This window comes from Peromyscus leucopus, chromosome 19 (assembly GCF_004664715.2).
Source record: "Peromyscus leucopus breed LL Stock chromosome 19, UCI_PerLeu_2.1, whole genome shotgun sequence".
Lineage (NCBI taxonomy): Eukaryota > Metazoa > Chordata > Mammalia > Rodentia > Cricetidae > Peromyscus > Peromyscus leucopus.
The window spans coordinates 32,771,550-32,791,242 of NC_051079.1; the positions used below are offsets into that span (position 1 = coordinate 32,771,550).

At 40.8% G+C, this 19,693-nt stretch overlaps 1 protein-coding gene and 1 non-coding gene across 5 annotated transcripts in view; one reads left to right on the top strand and one right to left on the bottom strand.

Annotated features, from left to right (window-relative positions):
- The window catches only part of Myot (myotilin), a 65,480-nt gene extending 62,145 nt beyond the window's left edge, over positions 1 to 3,335 (top strand). For all 4 annotated transcript variants that reach the window (XM_028881737.2, XM_028881738.2, XM_028881739.2 and 1 more), the window contains exons 8-10: positions 1,637 to 1,802; positions 2,396 to 2,529; positions 2,704 to 3,335. In XM_028881737.2, the coding sequence (XP_028737570.1) occupies positions 1,637 to 1,802; positions 2,396 to 2,529; positions 2,704 to 2,876 (473 nt within the window). In that variant the 3' untranslated portion in view covers positions 2,877 to 3,335. The remainder of the gene's footprint in view (positions 1 to 1,636; positions 1,803 to 2,395; positions 2,530 to 2,703) is intronic.
- Positions 3,336 to 7,936: 4,601 nt separating this feature from the next.
- On the bottom strand, positions 7,937 to 8,044 carry LOC114701618. The gene has a single exon (XR_003735860.1). It is a non-coding gene; the product is annotated as a U6 spliceosomal RNA (small nuclear RNA).
- Between the last annotated feature and the right edge of the window lie 11,649 nt (positions 8,045 to 19,693).

Here is a 19,693-nt window from a genome sequence, read left to right on the forward strand (position 1 = left end):
TGGTTTCTACAGTTACTTCCAAGTTATATACTCACATCTTAAGATTTGGATCTAGGAGTCATATATAAGAGAGAACATATTAAGTTTTTTCTTTCTGGGTCTGTGTTATCCCATACAATATATGTTTTTAATTCCATCCATTTACCTGCAAATGTCATTATTTTATTTTCCCTTCCAGCTGAATACTATTTCATAGTGTATATGTACACATTTTCATTATCCATTGGTCAGCTGAAGGACATTTAGGTTGTTTCCATTTCCTAACTATTGTGAACAGGCAAACAATGAACGTGGCTGAGCAAGAATTGGTAGAGAGAATATTATATAATTTTAGAGGGAGCAAATGAAATAGTACAAGCATTTGCTGAAATAACTAGAAACTTCAGTTTAATAATTTATCTGCTGTATAGTCTGAAATGTTGCCATCCTGACTTATAATGATGATACAGAACTGTCATAGGCTGTCATAATATAAACTCCTACTTGAAAAATGGACATTAGGTGTTAATTTTTAGCTATGCACTATGCTATATTTACTAGGAAAATTGTGTCTAATTATAATCAAAAAAATGCCTATTTCTTTGGAAAAACATGTTCTGATAAAACTGTCACCTCACACTATGGCAGCACAGTTCTATAAAAACTCATGTCCAGTTTTTAAGTTTTACCATCTAAGTACTTTAAATATATCATATGTAATGCTTCAAACTATGGTATTATCTCACTAGAAATATTTAATGAATCAATGTCTATTTTATAAAAGTCTGATCAGGATAAAGGATAGACAATGTTCTTGAGCGTATACTCTACTTTAAGGGACCTCAGCCAAAGAAAAGAGGGGGTGAGCATGGAATAAAGCACTCAGGTGCACGCTCGCCCAGCATGTGGACTTCCCACTATTAAGCTCTAGGTAAATCGTGTTTGTGCCCATGGCTTCGTAAATACTGTCCTCTTCCAGCTGAAAGAGACCTTGGCTGGAGTCCATCCAGTCTCTTCATTTCTCCTCTAGAAAATCCAGCTTCAGTGTCAGCTCACCACTTCCCATTTCTTCGTGCTGTGATGTAGGTAGTTGTGATGACTGACATCTGTGTGTTATCAGTTTACAAAGCATCTTTTCTTTCATATTCAGACAAGTCCATCACGACAACCTGGAGTTGTTTGTTTGTTTGAAGGATGTAGTTAGCAATAGACAAAACTGAGGCTCAGAGAAACGAAACAAGACTTTTCCAATTTTACATGGCTGGGTCGGGGAGGGCAATAGAGATTTCATTTTGCGCGGTTGAGGATCAAGGCCACAGCCCTGTACACGCAGGACAAACACTCCACTGCTTAGTTGCACCCCCAATAAGGATCTGAACCAGAGTTGCCTACTACTCTTCCCACCATGCATGCTGCCTTCCAGTCGATGAAATGACTTACTTCTTTAAATGAAACATGGCTAAAATGTCAATACTCCATTTTCAGAATGCTGAATATAATAAAATAATAATGTATGTTACAGTATTTTATATAAAAGTTTAAAAAAAAAGTTTCCAATCCTGATGTTGCTTTTTAAAGATTTAATGTCAACATACAAATTTCAAAGTATTTTAATTTGGTTTAATGTCATCTTTATCGATTTCCTACCAATTTGCAGCAAAAGAGCATAAAAGAGCACCAATGTTTATCTACAAGCCACAGAGTAAAAAAGTTTTTGAGGGAGAGTCAGTGAAACTAGAGTGCCAGATCTCGGCTATCCCTCCACCCAAGCTTTTCTGGAAAAGGAACAATGAAATGGTCCAGTTCAACACGGATCGGATAAGGTGAGAGGAGACTTTCCTGACTGACGTGTGCATTGCTTGGATGAATCTAGTTATACTTTTTACACACATTAAAAATCACCCAATTATGGCCTTGGGTTATCTGTTCTTAAAAATACATATTTAAGTCAGATTCAAGTAATCCTAAAAATAAGGCATAAAAGAGCCTAGAGTCTATCTTTTGTTGACAATAAAGAACCATTGCTGTAGGAGATAAATGATATAAAAAGAATAGAAGGAAATTGTTTGGGAGGAGAGAGAGAGAGAGAGAGAGAGAGAGAGAGAGAGAGAGAGAGAGAGTGTGTGTGTGTGTGTGTGTGTGTGTGTGTGTGTGTGTGTGTGTGTGTATGAGTTTCCTAGAGATCCAACCTAGGATCTTAAGTGTGTTAAACAATACTCTACTATGAAGTGATATCTCCACTCATAGGTGGGGTATCTAATTGTTAAAAATTCAATAACTGCTTGGCATTGATTAGAGGCAGTCTTGGAATTTTCTTATTAGTTAAATTCTATAAGGCAGCAATATCACTTAAACTTTCACCTGAAAGAAAAGAATTTTAATTCCTGGGCCTCAGTTTTCATTTGTTTCTTTCCAGCTTGTATCATGATAATGCTGGAAGAGTCACTTTACTGATAAAAGATGTAACCAAGAAGGATGCTGGGTGGTACACAGTGTCAGCAGTCAATGAAGCTGGCGTGACCACATGTAACACGAGATTAGATGTCACAGGTATGTCACACAGCAGCTCAATTTAACTGGGAAGGTGAGAAACATACAGCTCACTGTGGTGTGAAGTATGGGGGATTTTCCTCATAATCATTTTCTTTTCATATCTGCCAGTGACTACTAAGTTCAACCATGTGTTTTAAACTGCTCTTCTAACTTAATTTTTATTTATTTCAGCCCGTCCAAACCAAACACTCCCGGCTCCCAAGCAGTTGCGTGTTCGACCAACTTTCAGCAAATATTTGGCGCTCAATGGGAAAGGTTTGAATGTGAAACAAGCTTTTAACCCAGAAGGAGAATTTCAGCGCCTGGCAGCTCAATCTGGACTCTACGAAAGTGAAGAACTTTAATAACTTTGCCCACAGTGGGAAATACAACTTCAGTATTAGCAATATATCTGATGACTTTGTGAGAAAAAAAAATCTATGGCTGTATTAACAGCTTACGGCTTTACTTAGGTCGTATAACTAACACACATTTAAAACATTATTTACCCTCTGACTCTGGTGCAGCCTGTCTACTCCTCTGACCTGTGAGGTCAACACTAAACTGAGTGTATGGGTTTGTATTCAAAGAGACTGTCTTAAGTTACAGTCTCTTAGAGCTTGAGTCGTGCACATTTAACAACAAGTTATGAATTAAAAACTTTTTTAAAAACCGCTAATGCTTGCAGTAAAGTTTATGGCTATTGCTTAACACATATTGGTTTACCTGTTTTTCTCTTGTAGGAATACTAACATGGTATTGATTATCTGAGTGTTCCACAATTTCATGTCAAAAGAGAATAAAATTCGAATAGCTAAAACAGACTTGTCTCAACTTCACAGAAGTCTAGAATGATGTTCAAAATCAAACTTCTGGGGTTTAGGGGCTTTGGGTTTTGTTTTTTGTTGTATTTTTTGTTTTTGTTTGTTTTGTTTTTTTCGAGACAGGGTTTCTCTGTGTAACAGCTCTGGCTGTCCTGGAACTCACCTTGTAGATCAGGCTGGCCTTGAACACACAGAGATCCACTTGCCTCTGCCTACCGAGTGCTAGCATTAAAGGTATGTGCCACCACAGCCTGGCCAAATTTCTGGGTTTTGTATATGAAAGAACACTCAGCAAAACCTGTGAGTAACAAATTCTAAAACAGAAGTGTCATTCTCAAGAAGAGCACGATGCTCACAGCGCAGGCCATTCCTTTTGAAAATGTCTCCCATGACTTACAACTCAAAGGCAACCACAGCAAGGCCAATGATAGTCCTCAGCTGTGATATTATGCTGACTAAAATAACTAATTCAGTGGAACAAGAGCCATCTCAAAAGGTCATCTCCAAGTTCTGTATATCTAGCATAAATTTCAAGACTGTTTGGAAGTTTTGCCTTCCATGGTTTCCAAATCGAATAACTTGCTATGTTAGACAGTCTAATTTTGTAAGCCCCTGAGAGTGTAAGCACAGGAAGATAGAAATCCTTTCAGGAAACTCTCTTAAGCTAGAACAATGGCTTTTTCTTTGCCTGTGGCCTTTGCATGGTCTCTTCTGTTGCTCAATGAAAGACTTTTTGACCCTGGCTACTGTGTGGCCTAGTTTTTCTCTATATCTTCACATAAACATCTTTTATCAACATCCCTTTCCACTCCTTTCAGGGCAGGAACAAAAAGTGGCTTTATCTTTTGCTTTCAAAACAGCTCAGTGGTGTACTCTGTAGGCTACTGTTGAGAACTCTGGACAGAACTCCTTCTTAGTTTCCTCTTTTACAGCCTTAAGAATCCCTCCTGTCCTCCATCCTGGTGGGTTTGAGCTTCCTTAATTCACAACCAACTTTTTTTTGTCTTTTCTACAGTTTGTTTATGAATCTTCTCATCCTTGCAAAGCTTCTGGCAAGATGTGGGTCTGGGCTCCCAGGACTACTGTCAACTCCTGTCATATAATCATGATTCTTAGTGTGTTTATGGATGGGAACCCACACACGGCGGTCAGAGGCCAACTTACAGAAGCTGACTGTCTCCTTCTCCCTTGTAGGTCCATGATGTAACTCAGATTGTCAGGCTTAGTGGCAAGTGCCTGCTGATCCACCTCGCTGCCCCCAGCAACAGCTCTTCCAAACAACTTGTTTGCTGCAAGTAGCAGGCAGGGGCAGCAAGGCATCACAGCAAAGCATGTGGGCTTTGACATGCATGGACTTTGCTGCACCTTTGGGTAAATTATTTAATCTCTTAGCGCTTTGGTTTCCTTAGGCTCTAGCTGAAAATGAAGTTAAACATACCATCAATGTTAATAGTATTCGAGAAAGAGAAGCCCATTGTGATGAATTATTATGACTTTTCAAGCCCAAAGTCAGAAACTGATGTCCAGGTGACAAGAGGCAGACTACCCTTGTATGAGACCTACATTTTTTTTTTTTTTGCAATTCATTCTGCTAGGCATGAGGCTGTCAGGGAAAGGATTCGTTGCCTAACTGAATTGGCCAGTTTACTTGGATATTTCCACAGCTCCTCTGGGCCTTTTTCTTCCCTGGAGACAAGTACCCTTCTGCTCTCCCCTTCATTTGCTGCATAAGATCTGCTTTCAGAAGAGTCTGAAATACACTCATAAAGTATGACCTGAGCCAAGGCATTTGTGTATAAAGAGGGAACAAACCTTAAAGCAAAGTTGGGGCTGGAATGACTAAGAGTGTGTGTGTGTGTGTGTATGATAGGTCTCCAAACTTAACAAAATACAGGAAGAAGACATAAAGTAATTACATTTTCTATACATTTTATTTTCTGAGGAAAACAGCTGTTCCTTAATTAGAGGTCAACTATAGCTTTCACTTCTATATAGCACTTACTATTGACTGCTGTGGTTTGTTCATATCCCCAGAGCTTGTGACCTAGAAACCTGGCCCCCAATGCAGTGATATGAGGGGGTGGGGGCTTCAAGAAGGGATCAGGTGATTGGGAGCTATTTGGGCATTATTGAACCTAGAGATACACATACTCAGTTGTAAACAGAAGCTGAGTTTTCTGTCCTGACCACCCGGGCCCAAATAAACACATAAAAGTTCACATTGATTACAAAATATTTAGCCAATAGCTCAGGCTGACTGCTCACTAGCTCTTACATTTAAATTACCCCATTTCCATCAATCTATGCATTGTCACGTGGCTATTGTTTTACTGGTCCTCTGGCATCTTGCTTGTTGGGCAACTTGGATGCGTCTTTCTTGACTCTGCCCTTCTTCATCCCAGTCCTCAGTTTGATTGTCCCACCTTACTTTATCCTGCCTTGCTATAGGCCAAACAGCTTTATTATTAATCAATGAGAGTAATACATATTCACAGCATACAGAAGGATCATCGCATAGCCCTCAGTAATCATAAATATATACCATAGAGAAACTCTTCCAACAAGAACGTTCTGTAACCTGCCTGACAGATGAAAATGTCTAAAGAGACACCTGAGTCTCCCAATCTGACTATCAGACTGTTGAAACAATCAATCCCACAGAGATGGGAATTCCTCAGGAATCGCATTCTGAGAGAAGGAGGAAGCTTATTACTCAGGAAGAGATTTCACAGAGTTGGAACTCCCCCTTTCAGTAAGAGTCTGAAGTCCCGATAATGATGGGTCGATGGTGGGAGACTGCACTTGACCAGGACTGCTCAGATGTATGTGTCCTTGGCCCTCTATTTAAACTTTAATTTCAGACCCCAAAGATGGAGTTGAGAGGTTCTCTGGATCTCGTTTTCCTTCTTCTCAATGTGGCCAATTTGAATAAAATCTCTTTTTTCTGCTATCCACTATTAATTTGTCTCTTTTAATTGCGTTGTTGAGGATGGGTAGCCAGACCTGACTTGGGGCACAGGCTGTGACCCCCATATTTAATACTGATTTCTCACAGCATTTTTTTTTAACTCTGGAAAAGCTGAAAGTAATTTAAGTCTGCATCAATAGGAAAATGCATTTGCCGGTATTAACTTTTAAGCAGCGGTTAAAATAAATGATCAAGAGCACAGTGTAAATGAGATCAATTATGAATATATGTTTGAAGAGAAAAGAATGTATACAATAGTGAGTAGAGAAAAACAGCATTTCAGATTTGGACTGGGAAGATTGCTCAGTGTTGGTAAGTGAGGACTGTCCTCAGTCCTCCGTTCCTTAGTGTGTAAGGACTGGAGTTTAGATCGGGTGCAAGAAAGATTGCGCCCCCTGGAGTCTGTACAGGACACACCCTGACCCCATCTCAGCACAAAGGAGATTTATTACCTCTGAGGAGCAATCAAGGAGTTTGGGGGATGTGTGGGGGAGCTACAAAGGCAGACAGCAAGCAGCAGAAGCAAGCAGGTGTTTTGTTTTTTGTTTTGTTTTTATAGGAGTTGGGTTTTTAAGGCAACAAAGGGGGCGTCTGTGCTAGGGTGAGTTGGTAAATCCTGATTGGACATATTCATTATTCACATCAAATAATGAATTTTGGTTGTAGGACCTTGGAGTTTTGTCTCAGTAATGAGCCAGTGGCCAAATAAGGAGTGGACCTTGGGAGTCAGCTTTAGGAATGTAATCTAAGGATTTTCAACAAGAGGGAGGGAAAAGGATTTTTAAAAAGTGTCCGGTGCCATGCTCAGGCCCACACTTGCCGTACTCAGACCTGCTGGAACCTTCCACGTGGAACGTGTGTGTGTGTGTGTGTGTGTGTGTGTGTGTGTGTGTGTGTGTGTGTGACAGACTTCCTGGGGTGACATGACTGTGGTGGTTTGAACGAAAATGCCCCCCTCAAAGGGAGTGGCACTATTAGGAGGTGTGGCCTTGCTAGAGAAAGTGTGTCACTGTGGGGGCGGGCTTTGAGGTCTCTTTTTCTAAAGCTTCCCTCTGCATGACTGTCAGTCAATGTCCTGTCGCCCACAAGATGCGGCACTCGCAGCCCCAGCACCACGTCTGCCTGCACGCTGCCATGATCAGAATGGACTGAAATTTCAAGCGAGCCACCCTCAATTAAATAGTTTTATAAGAGTTGCCGTGGTCATGGTGTCTCTGTTCCCAGCGATAGTAGACCCTAAGACAATGGCACACCCTTCAACTCACCCCAGAAAAGGAGTCTATGACAGACCAAAGTAAAGATTGCACCCATGGCCAATTTGGTGAAATCAGTGGGTGCTTTTATTGGGTTACTAACAGGAGTTTGGGTGAGAGGTTACTTATGAGGGACAGGCATGACTCTTGCTTCACCAGAAAGCCCACCCCAGCACAGGTGACGACTTCAGACTTCTGTAAATTGCAACCCGGGAGCTGTTGAGGTTCTCTGCACAATTTGCAGCAGCTCTGCAGCTGGATCTGACTCGCTCTATCTTTCCACCATTGAGCTGCTCAGAGTCTCCAACCCAGCAGCTTCTTAATCTTTTTTATACTGTTGAAAGGGGTCTTCAAGAATCTTCCAGGTTGTTGTTGCGTTTATAAATATGGAATGCTTGGTGAATTTGCCTGTCATCCCTTGCTCAGGGTCCATGCTCATCTTCTCTGTATTGTTCCAATTTTAGTACATGTGCTGAAGAAGCCAGCACTCATACAAGCTTTGGTTCTCTACGTAAGTGGCCTTTTGTAACCTCTCCTTCCCTCTTGGAGGAAATGTTTCAACATGGAAAAAGTGTTGCAATTCAGAGGGAAAGGCCATACAACACCATGGAAACCCACCTGGAATTCCAGCACTTGGGTGTTGGAAACAGAGGATCCCTGGAACAAGCTGGTTAAGGAGAGTAACATATGGAGACCCTGCCTCAAAAATGAGGCAGAGAGTGGTCAAGAAAGACACCTAACTTCAGCCTCTGGCCTCCGTATACACATATGTGAACTTGTGCTTGCACACTCATATGTACCCACACATTTGAACACATATAGATAGCACACACACATACATGCAAGCAATGAGTTTTATACACACTTCTGACAGTCAAGCTATATACTATTGTAGTAAAAATCTGAAAAAATACTTGAGGACTATATATAACAATATATAGAGTGGTTGACCAAGAAGTGGAGAGAGGGGCTGCTAATATTGTTCAAAGCACATTATAGCATTCTGATAAAGTGCAGAGCATATTTTATAAATGCTAAGGCTAAACTTCTAGTCACTAGAATGGCATGCATAGATGAATGTTATTAGTTTTATTGATAGGATGGGGAAGTTCTAGCAACAAAGCAATGATCTATACTATCTAGGAAAGCTGGCAGTTGGGAACCACATGTTAGTTTCCCTAGATTATTCTTTGTCCTTGCATCAAAAGAGACCCAGGCCAAGTTTGCATGGCTTAGAATTAATCAATCAACTGCTCTACGTTAACTGAATGTCATATTTGCAAGTTCCGGAAAGAATGTCCAAAATGAATTGAAAGCATCATCTGTACTTTCAAAGGATTTAAAATCTAATTCTATAAAGGAGACCAAAAGGGAAGAACAGAGCCTAGTGGGAGCTAACTCCTGTGTTTTGTGCCACAAGGACTTTGAAATATGGAGATCTGAGCACACTAGTAGCACTTGGCCAAGTATCATGAGTCGAGATCTGAACTAGAATTGTAAAATGAGGAGAATGCAGTCTGCTGTGCAGATGAAATTGAAAAGCAAGTCTTGCCTCATGCTTGAAGCTGAAGAGATAGCTCAGCCATTAAGAGCCCTTGCTGCTATAGCAGAGGACCTAGGTTCAGTTCCCAAAACCCACATTACAACCCCAAACTGTCTTTAACTCTAGTTTCAGGGAATCTGATGCCCTCTTCTGGCCTCTCTGGGCAATGCATGCACTTCATGCATGTCCATATATGCAGGCAAGACACTCACACTCATAAATTAAATGTGTTAAATATTTAAAAGTAAGGCTTTACTCATGCTACATTATTGTTTCAGTCTGAGAAATGTGCACTTCCATCAAGTCTCAGCACTGGATTTAACAGCAGCTTCACTTATAAAACATTTGGCCAGTGGGGAAGTGAAGGCTTTCAGAACTCATTACTTAGCTCCTTCTCTGCCCTAAGTTCTGAGCAAATAGAACACCAAAATGAGGGTAAGGATGCTATCTGGTCCCTTAGAGTCTCATGTCACTTGTGAGAAGTAGCAAGACCTCATTCAAACGTTCAGAGAGGAAAACAGGATCTCACTGAGCACACACTAAGCCTTAGTAGCTGTCAGTAAGTTGCAACAGCCAGTGACTTGGAAAGACAGAATTGGAACCCACGTTCTACGCCTTTCTCACTTTTTGCTTTTCTTTTCTTTTGTTTTTGGTCTGTCTCTTCTCTGTGCTGTGTGGCTTCCTCTGTGTGCATACATGCACATACCCCGTAATGTTAGTTAACATCCATCAAAACTCTAGGTATAATCTCCTTTTGTGTTTACAATCCATTTCTTCAACTTTACATTTACACTGTAGGGACACACACACACACACCTGAAAGCAATCCAAATGTTCAGTAACCTGCTCTGTAGTCTCAGTGAAGCAGAGTTAGTGAAACATAAGTAAAGCAGGAGGTAAAAGCAGGCTCTCTGCAATGAGAAGCAGCTTCTTATAGATGGTTCTATGAGAAGAAACCGGTGAGAAGGCAGAGGGCCAGGTGTCCAGACAGGAACAATAGGGAACGGGGGGGGGGGGCGGGGGGGGGGGGGGGGAGCCCTATAAAATACCTAAGCCAGTATCCATTTACAAGACATCCAGCCTTAGGTTTTCCCTCCCTGGATGTATAAAGTTACTACTTTTCATTTCTCTGTGGCTTGATCTTCTGTATTTCCCAGATGTCCGTTTTGTTGCTGCTGTTGTTCCTGCCAAGGAGGACACCTGGCAGTGCCCTGGACAGCCACCGGTTCATTCTTCCCACCCCTCACATCAGCTACTTGAAAGGTTAGGGAAGGAGGAGAGCTTCAGTCCAGATTTGGAAACAAACCTGGGCAACACATGAGAGCCGATGCGTGAGTACGTCAATGTGAAAAGCTAGGAATGTAGCTGGGCGATGAAGCACTTACCTGGCGTGCATATGTCTCTGAGCTCCATCCTTGCACACTGCTGAGTTTTGGAAACAAGGTTTTGCTGTGTGGTCCAGGCTTACCAGAATCATCTTGCCTCAGCCAAACATTGGCTCTTCCTTTTCCTTCTGAGTATAATGTGTGTGTGTGTGTGTGTGTGTGTGTGTGTGTGTGTGTGTGTGTTGGTGTGTTTGTGTCTGTGTCCATGTATCTGTGTGATTTTATATATATATATATATACATATCTATACATACATATATATATACACATATATATCTCAATTTGATATGCCAATGTAATTTGCTCTGGAAATTTGGGCAGCATTTTGGGAACCCATAAAGAGAGTCTCTTCTGCTTCAGCAATTGTAGGAACATATCAGGATGGAAGGTAGTGAGATGGAGGCGGCACAGCCCCTCAGCCACCACAGGAAGTACAGTGCGGTGCACACAAGGTGATCTTATTTTGTATTAGGTCACCATTTTGATGCTGCTTGCTATAACAGCATACAACCAAGACCATCTAATAACAACAGGCTATCCACCCAATAAGAAGAATGAGATAGGCAGAGAGATGTGTGTTCAGGTTACAAATGTCCAGAATATATTCAATGGAAAGGGGACATAACCATGTATAAAATTGTTTGTGGATTTAAAAAACAAAACATTATGGAGCAGGTAAGGCAGAGACACTCTTTAAGCTCTTACATATTAAATGATACAAATATAAACATAACAAATAAGGGCTGGAGAGGTGACTCAGCAGTTAAGAGCATTGGCTGCTTTTGCAGAGGACCCAGGTTCAATTCCCAAACCCCACATAATGGCTCACAATCCTCTGTAACCCCAGTTCCAGGGGGAACTGATGCCCTATTCTGGCCTAAGTGGGCTCCACACATATACCAGACACACATGCAGGCAAAACACCCAAACACATAAAAAATTTTAAATTAAACAATAAGATATGACAACTAGTACAGTGTACATACATGTTGGATTGACTCCTGAGCCAGAAACAAAGGTATTTTTTTGCTATAAAACATATTAGTGAGATAGTTAGTAAAATTTGAATAAATATATTGACTTGTTCAGTTTTATATCCTAATTAAATGTTTGTAGTGTTAGAACCAAACATGAGAATGAACCAATGATTAAATTAATGTGTCTAATTTGGAAATGTAAAAAAAGAATGAGCGCTGTCTGCTGGTGGCAGCTATAAAAGACTCGTGGTTTCCTTTGGGAAGGTCTCTGCGTGGAGAGGTGGTATCAGCTGTGCGCAGTTAGGGCAAGCCCCGCTGATTATCTCAGCAGTCAGTGATTTGAAGTATTTCTAGGTTTTGCTTGCTGTTTTTAAGTAGGGATTCTTCTAAAGAATTCAGTATGAGGTATTATATAACAATTCCTTTTCCCTTTTTAAAAAGCTAATGGTTATGAAGTAAAAAACAGATCATATTTAGGATCCTAATTTAACAGCAAAATTCACTCAGAGATTTAACGAAACAGTGTCAGTAACTTAGTTTCTGAGACTTTATGCAATCAATAAAAAGAAATTGATGAGAATAAAAATTCTGTAGAGATCGGATTTCTGGTTTTAAAAATGACATTGTCACTTTTTTAAAAAAAGTTCTTAAATATCATTTTTTCTGTTGTTTTTCATTTACATAAAAGAAGGGTTTTGCCTGTAGTTAAGCACTTTCCTGCTTCTGCATTTGCTCTATCAACTGCTTTGGCTCCAAGCGCACATCAGTGCATTGGGGATACGACGAGATAGGAGGAAGAAGGGGTAGATGAATGAAAAGGAGACAGTGTAGAGTCTTTCTGTCATTTTATGCAAACATATGCTTATACATATGGCTTTATTTAACACGGGAATTTATTTTGCATTTTACTGTATTGAGTTCTGAGAATCAACACCAGGAACTTTCACAGACCAGTCAAACATTCTACAACAGATCTACATACACCTCAGCCTGGTATTTTTACAATTTGTATTTTCATTTATGTTATAGTTCAAATAGGGAGTGTCTCCTTAAAGGCCATGTGCTAAAGATTTGATCTCCAGGATGGCACCATTAGGAAACGGGGGACCCTTTAAGATGGATGGCCTCTTAGGAGGTATTAATGGTCATTAGGGAAGTGCCCTCAGGGAGATGATGAGAGCCTGGAAGCTAGATAGGACTAGAATTCAGTTTTTCTAAATTCACAGGAGGAATTCTGTTATAGGGAGAATGACACACAATAATTATTATGCCTGTACAGTAATTTATAGTGAAATATTGCTTTAAAATATGTCTCACAACAAAACAAGATCTTGTCAAACCCTAAATTATGTAATTTAACTATTTAAACAGTTATTTTATTTTTTTTTATTTATTTGTATATTGTAGCTAGAAGCTTTCCAGTGTCCCACCTGGTCCCACATCTGCTCAGACCCAAATAAACACACAGAGGCTTATATCAATTACAAACTGGATAGCCTAATTGTAGATGTAACCAACTGTCTTATTAAATAAGAAACACAGAAACAATGTAAAAGAGAAAGCCGAGAGGTCAGAGCTCAGAGCTAAAATCTCACCCTTCCTCCTGCTGTCCCAGCTTCACGAAAGAGAGCTATATCCTGTCTGTTCGTTTTTTTATAGTATGTTGTTCTGCCTTCTCATTGGTTGTAAACCCAAACACATGACTGCCTCATCACTGTCTGAATGTACAGCCCCCTAGGTCTTAAAGGCATATGTCTCCAATGCTGGCTGTATCCTTGAACACACAGAGATCTTATGGGATTAAAGGCATGTGCCACCACCGCCACACTCTGTCTATGGCTCTAATAGCTCTGACCCCTGGGCAACTTTATTTATTAACATACAATCAAAATCACATTTCAGTACAATTAGAATACCACCACATTTCCCCTTTTCTATTTTAATAAAAAGGAAAAAAAGCAAAAGGTTATAACTAACAAAAGAAAAACTATATACAAAAGTACAATAACTATATACAATATATACAAGTAATAAATACCTAAACAGGTATTTGACAAATCAGAGAAAATAATTCCATTATCTATCCTATTTTGGTAAATCCAAGATGTATCTAATGCACTTTCTATCCTAATTAATTTTCAACTATAACTAACTAATCTTCAACCATAACTAACTAATCTTCAACTCCCTCAGAGACCCAAGAAGGAATAATATTAGCTAACAAAAATAAAAAACAGGAAGTGCATGCAAGCAACTTCCAAAAAATTTGTGAGTTGACAGAAACAGCCAGCTGCCTGGGCAGTCACCTGAGGTTTCTCCGAAGTGTTGGGGCATCATCTTCAGCCTATAGGCTTAGTGTATCTGACAGACTCATTTGTGAAGTAGGATGTACACAAGGTCAACAGTTCAACCTCACATTGGGTGAGAGTAGTCCATGTACCAGAAACACCTGAATTCCACTAGTGTCCTGTCATGATTCAGGATTTTAAATTCTGGAAATTGTTGACAGTTTTTTAATTCAGCTGTTCATTCTTCTTGGCTGTGTATATATGGCTTCATCTCAGCATCCCCTTCTTCTCTACATCCCTCTATTAAATGCCAGTCTACTTTCGAGAGGCATGAGCTTTCAGCTGCTGTTCAACAGAAGCCATCGGCCCTCTGCCTGTTAAGCTGCCTTTGAAGAAAAGGGCACGGTACCTTTTCCGGATGCGAAGGCCACTTCAGGGATGGGGCCATATTGCCCTGGCCTCAGAAGATGCCTTTTGATAAAGCTATAACCACACTTGTTTTGGCAAGAATCAGTAGTCCCTTGTTTCGTGTTCTGTCTATCCATTTTGTCCTGTTGATTCGAGGATACTTTGTTGTCCAGTGGCTAACTTTTGCCAGAATGAAAGTTGACTCCATATGCAGTTTCTTCAATGCCCATATTTTCTCTGAAGTAGATTGGTACTGCCAGGACCCGACACGTCTCAAAAAAGAAAAATTTTCTAAGTTATTAAAACATTTTAAATGCCATATTCTGTAGATCTTTGAAGGGTTTGAAGATGACCTGTCTAAAACATCTCTGCTCAATTTTTAAAACATATCTAATATGACTACAAGTTCTATTGTAATGTCTAACTACTAACTTTCATTTCTTTATATCCTAATAGTTGGTAATAATAACATTCAAGGATCAGAAATTTGCATTACATTGCTAAATGAATGGTATAAATACAATTAGAAATATACATATAGCATTTTCTAACAATATCAATTTCAAATTTGTTTACAATATAAAACAATCCAATCCAATGTAAAGTATTTAAAACTAGTAATTGTCTTTTTCTTTTCTTTCTTTCTTTTCCTTCCTTTTTTTTTTAAATAAGAACCTTAAATCTAATCTCCTTTGCTTAGCCTTTTTCCTAACCCTTGACAACAACTTGTAACCAACCCCCCTAAATACTGAAAATTATCCCAGACCCAAAACCCATTAAAAAAGACCAAAAAACCACCCGCCCCACACCACCTCTTTGGGAATGTGGGCTTCGTATTCTTAAAATTGCTTTTTGCTGGGTATGGGTGAACTGTTGACCTTGTGTACAACCTACTTCACAAATGAGTCTGTCAGATACGATAAGCCTATAGGCTAAAGATGATGCCCCAACACTGCGGAGAAACCTCAGGTCAAAATCAAAATCACATTTCAGTACAATTAGAATACCACCACACCTAATGGCTCAGGTTTCTCACTAGCTAGCTCCTATAACTTAACCCATTTCTATTAATCTATAAGTTGCCATGTGGCTGTGACTTACCGGTACTTTCACATCTTGCTTCTCCTGGTGGCAGCTGGCATCTCCTCTCTTTTTCCTGCCTCTCCTTTTCCTGTCTCTGTGCTGGATTTCCCACCTGCCTCTAAGCCGCCTCACCATAGACCAAAGCAGTCCATTTATTAACCAATGGAAACAACACATATTCACAGCATACAGAAAGACATCCTCCAGCAGTGTGTGTGTGTGTGTGTGTGTGTGTGTGTGTGTGTGTGTATGCACATATGTGTGCAGGTGCCTGCAGAGGCCTAAAGAGGCAATCAGAATGCCTAGAGCTGAAGTTACAGGCAGTTGTGAGCTGTCCGACATCAGTCTGGGAACACAACTCTAGTCCTCTGCGAGAGTAACAAGTGCTCTTAACCATTTAATGTTTATAGGTCTTTTAATTTGTATGAGCTTAATTCCAACCCACCTATCCCTTGTAGTTATAAAGATTAAATTAAATAGTGAATTTTAAAACTATAAAGGTTTTTACGTGGCCCAATTAAAAAAATTAGTATTATAATTTAAGAGCCCCAGCATCCCCTTTTCTCTCAACACCATGTTTCAATTCATTTGTACTTATCAATCCAAGGGACATGACAGATGAGATGAGGGTGAGGCTTTGGGTTCTTGGAATTTATAGCTCAGAGAACTGTCTACTATGCAGCAGTCTAGCTCTTAGAAACCTGTGGGTAAGAAGGCAGAGCAATAATGTGAATAGACAGAAAAGTGGCTAGCAGGATGCTTGATAACAAACATCCCTAGAACTTTAAATAGAGGTAGATAGGTTTAGCACTGTGTGAGAGTTAGGGACTTCCTAGGCCCTAGGAACCCCCAAGGGAGCTGTACATCTGCACTTAAAATGATATACTACAAAAAAATTATTAAAAAGACTTCCTTCACTGCTCCAGCAAGAGGCTGGTAAGTTCTTTGTTCCTGTACCACTGGTCCACAAAGATCAATATCATTTGGTGTTATAGCACTGTTTCACTGCTGTGATTTCAAGTGCTCTAAAACTAGAATTGAAGTTCAAATAGGACAACTAATAAAAATAACCATTAAGGTACATCCTTAGTCAATGCAAAGACAGTCAGTACAAATAAGAAGTGCATGCAGGAAAATAGGATAATGAAGGGTCTTATCTCTGCCTTTACCATCTATATGCTCTATTGGCCAGATTCCTACTGGTAACACCTGCATCCCTTTGCCTGAGGGCTCTTTTTGGTCACCAGAGCACACCTTGCTATGTGGCAGGCAGGTCGCAGGTCTAGGATCAACCCTCTACTGATGACTAATGATGCAGTGTTGCATATAAAATCCCCGTGTCTTAGTTACTTTTCTACCACTGTGAAGAGACACTATGACCAAGGCAACGTATGGAACAAAGAGTTTATTGGGGTCATGGTCTCAGGGGGCAAATCCATGACCATTATTGGGGAGCATGGCAGCAGGCAGGAAGTGATCTTACATGTTGAGACAACAACCACAAGGCAGAGAGAGAGAGAGAGAGAGAGAGAGAGAGAGAGAGAGAGAGAGAGAGAGAGAGGTCTAACTGGGAATAGTGTGGGCTCTTAAAAGCTCAAAGCCCACCTCCCTTGGCATACCAACTTCACGAAGGCCACACCTCCTAATCCTTCCCAAAGAGGACCAAGCATTAAAATCTATGCGCCTATGGGGGCCATTCTCATTGAGACCACTATATTCCTCTTCTGTGGAATAACTCTGGGGTGTGCTCTACACTGGTCTCCAGAGTTTATCAGTAAAACGATTAAGTCCCAGTCACCCTCAGCCTTCTCTTGATGATAAACCTTCATGCCTGTATCAGCATCCTTTACCTGCCTCCTTGTTCTGCTACCTTTTTCCTAGGACTGCTTCCATCATACAGCCTGAACTCAACTCCTTTCCCAAGTCCTGCTTCTTATGAAATCTAAAACTTGGGAGGCCCTATGAGAGGCCTGAATAAAGAGAATGGAATATTCCAGTCCGTGCCTCCTTCCTTTATTCTCAGAATGCTTTTGAGCCTGGAAGAATTTTCTCCTTGGAGAATTTGTTCAGCCCGAAGGAATGAACAATATGCTTTGAAAATCCTCTTCCTGCTCTCTGATTGCTCTAGGCTCCATTTTGTTGTTAAATAGGTCCCCGTCTGTTGTATTAGATTTCTATGATCCTTAACTATTGGCTCATACTTACAAGTAAGGCCTAGGAACAAAAAATCAAGGGGTAAGGATCTGGAAGTTGTAGATGTGTCCAGTGAAACACTATTTTCTGGATAGAACAGGGAAATTGGATGCATGGACTCACCGTGACTATGACTTCATTTTTCAGGACCTGCACACAGTCAGCTGAAATCACAGCTTGGGTGGGGGAAGGGTTAGAAAATCCCACCCCTAGCTAAGAAGCCATTGACAATGTATGGCTGCAGAGGGGAAGGAGGGTAAGTTTTCCTGAGGGATGCTGCCCCTGAGAAAATACACATGCTTTAGTCCATTCCCGTATAGGCATCGTTAAATGGACTCAGTGGATGTGGGGGGAGGGAGAGGGCAAGAGAAGTTGGAAAGGAAACATAGGAGAGGAATTTGGAAGAGACAGAATGAAAGGTGGATTTGGCCAGAATACATTACATACATTAGTAAAATTCTCAATAAAAAAATATCTGAAAACATACACACACACACACACACAAAGAGAGAGAGAGAGAGAGAGAGAGAGAGAGAGAGAGAGAGAGAGAGAGAGAGAGAGAGAGAGAAATACTATCTAGTTAAATCTGTCAGAAAACAATTCCCCTTGTGCTATGAACTTTTATAGGACTAGACTCTGGCTTTACTCTTAAGTGTGTGTGTATAGTCAAGGGCGTAGAAATCTAATATGGTAGCTGAAAACCAATTTAATACCAAAGGGATAATAGACCAGGGAAAAGAATAACTTTACGCCGGGCGGTGGTGGCGCACGCCTTTAATCCCAGCACTCGGGAGGCAGAGCCAGGCGGATCTCTGTGAGTTCGAGGCCAGCCTGGGCTACCAAGTGAGCTCCAGGAAAGGCGCAAAGCTACGCAGAGAAACCCTGTCTCGAAAAACCAAAAAAACAAAAAAAACAAAAAACAAAACAAAAAAAAAACAATAACTTTACGTATTTCTTCCTGTCTCTGAGGAATGAGAAAATGTTACATCTGTGAAGCAAAAAATAGAGCATCTCAAGAAAGGGGCACTTGAAGAAGAAACAATGAGAAAAACTTCCAAGAACCAAAAGCCCTGAAGATACCTGAAGACGAATTTGAGTGATCCTCTAAGAAAGGGCAAAAAGAGGATGTCAGAATACTGGCGAGTAAAACAGGTAGCTGCAATTGTTTTACATCTTGAGCCCCGCAGAAGGGGTATCACACACAAGCGGTTGATGAGGGGCTGATCTAAAGCTGAAAAATAGTAACCTGGTTATAACTGAATAAAACAAAGCAAAATTTATGCAAGTTTCTCAGGCCCAGAATGAATGGAGAAGGACTAGTTAGGTAGTTCTTACTACAGGAGTGTGGATGCATTACGAAAAGTTAGAGTGTGGATTGAACAAAAACTGAGAGAGAAAAAAAGAGAGATTAAATGGTAGAACAAACTGATCCTGTGACAGAGGAGGTGTCTTGGGTGGGGGTGGGACCTGGGGAGGCACTCAGAAGGCTAAGGTTGGAGGACTGTGAGTACAAGGTCAGCTTGGACTACGTGGCGAGACCCTATATGCATTTGATGTAAGAGGAAGAACAGATGGATTCAATTTCTCTAAGTTTCCAGAATGAACTGGACTCCGTTAAGCAACATGCGCAATGAACGAGAACCGGCAGTTTGAAGCGGTGGGTTTGAGTGTACGGAGTGGAATGGAGATCACAAGTTTATTCAGTGTTTTCTGAGCTCTCGTGTGGTGTCAAATAGAGGAATGAGGTTATTGTGTTCACGTTACCGAGCTTGTTAGGGTCTGAGCCTGGGCCTTCAGCAGCTCTAACAAAATGACAAGCCTCTTGTCCTCAATAGGCCAGCTAAGGAGACAAGCAACAGTGAGGCCCGAGAAGGATGATGTTTTCACTGTGTGCACACTGGGAAGAGAAACAAATAGAGAGGCCCAGTGAAATCCTTCCCTGTGTACCTTTGGAGTTCTGACGTGAGCCTATTTATTTTTCCTTGGAATCGTTGCTCCTTCTAAGCGTAGAGGTGAACCACATTTAAAAGAAAGTAAGCGTTGCCGGGCGTTGGTGGCGCACGCCTTTAATCCCAGCACTTGGGAGGCAGAGCCAGGCGCATCTCTGTGAGTTCGAGGCCAGCCTGGGCTACCAAGTGAGCTCCAGGAAAGGCGCAAAGCTACACAGAGAAACCCTGTCTCGAAAAACCAAAAAAAAAAAAAAAAAAAAAAAGAAAGTAAGCGTCGGTTAACTATATATAGGGAATGAGGCACGCCTCT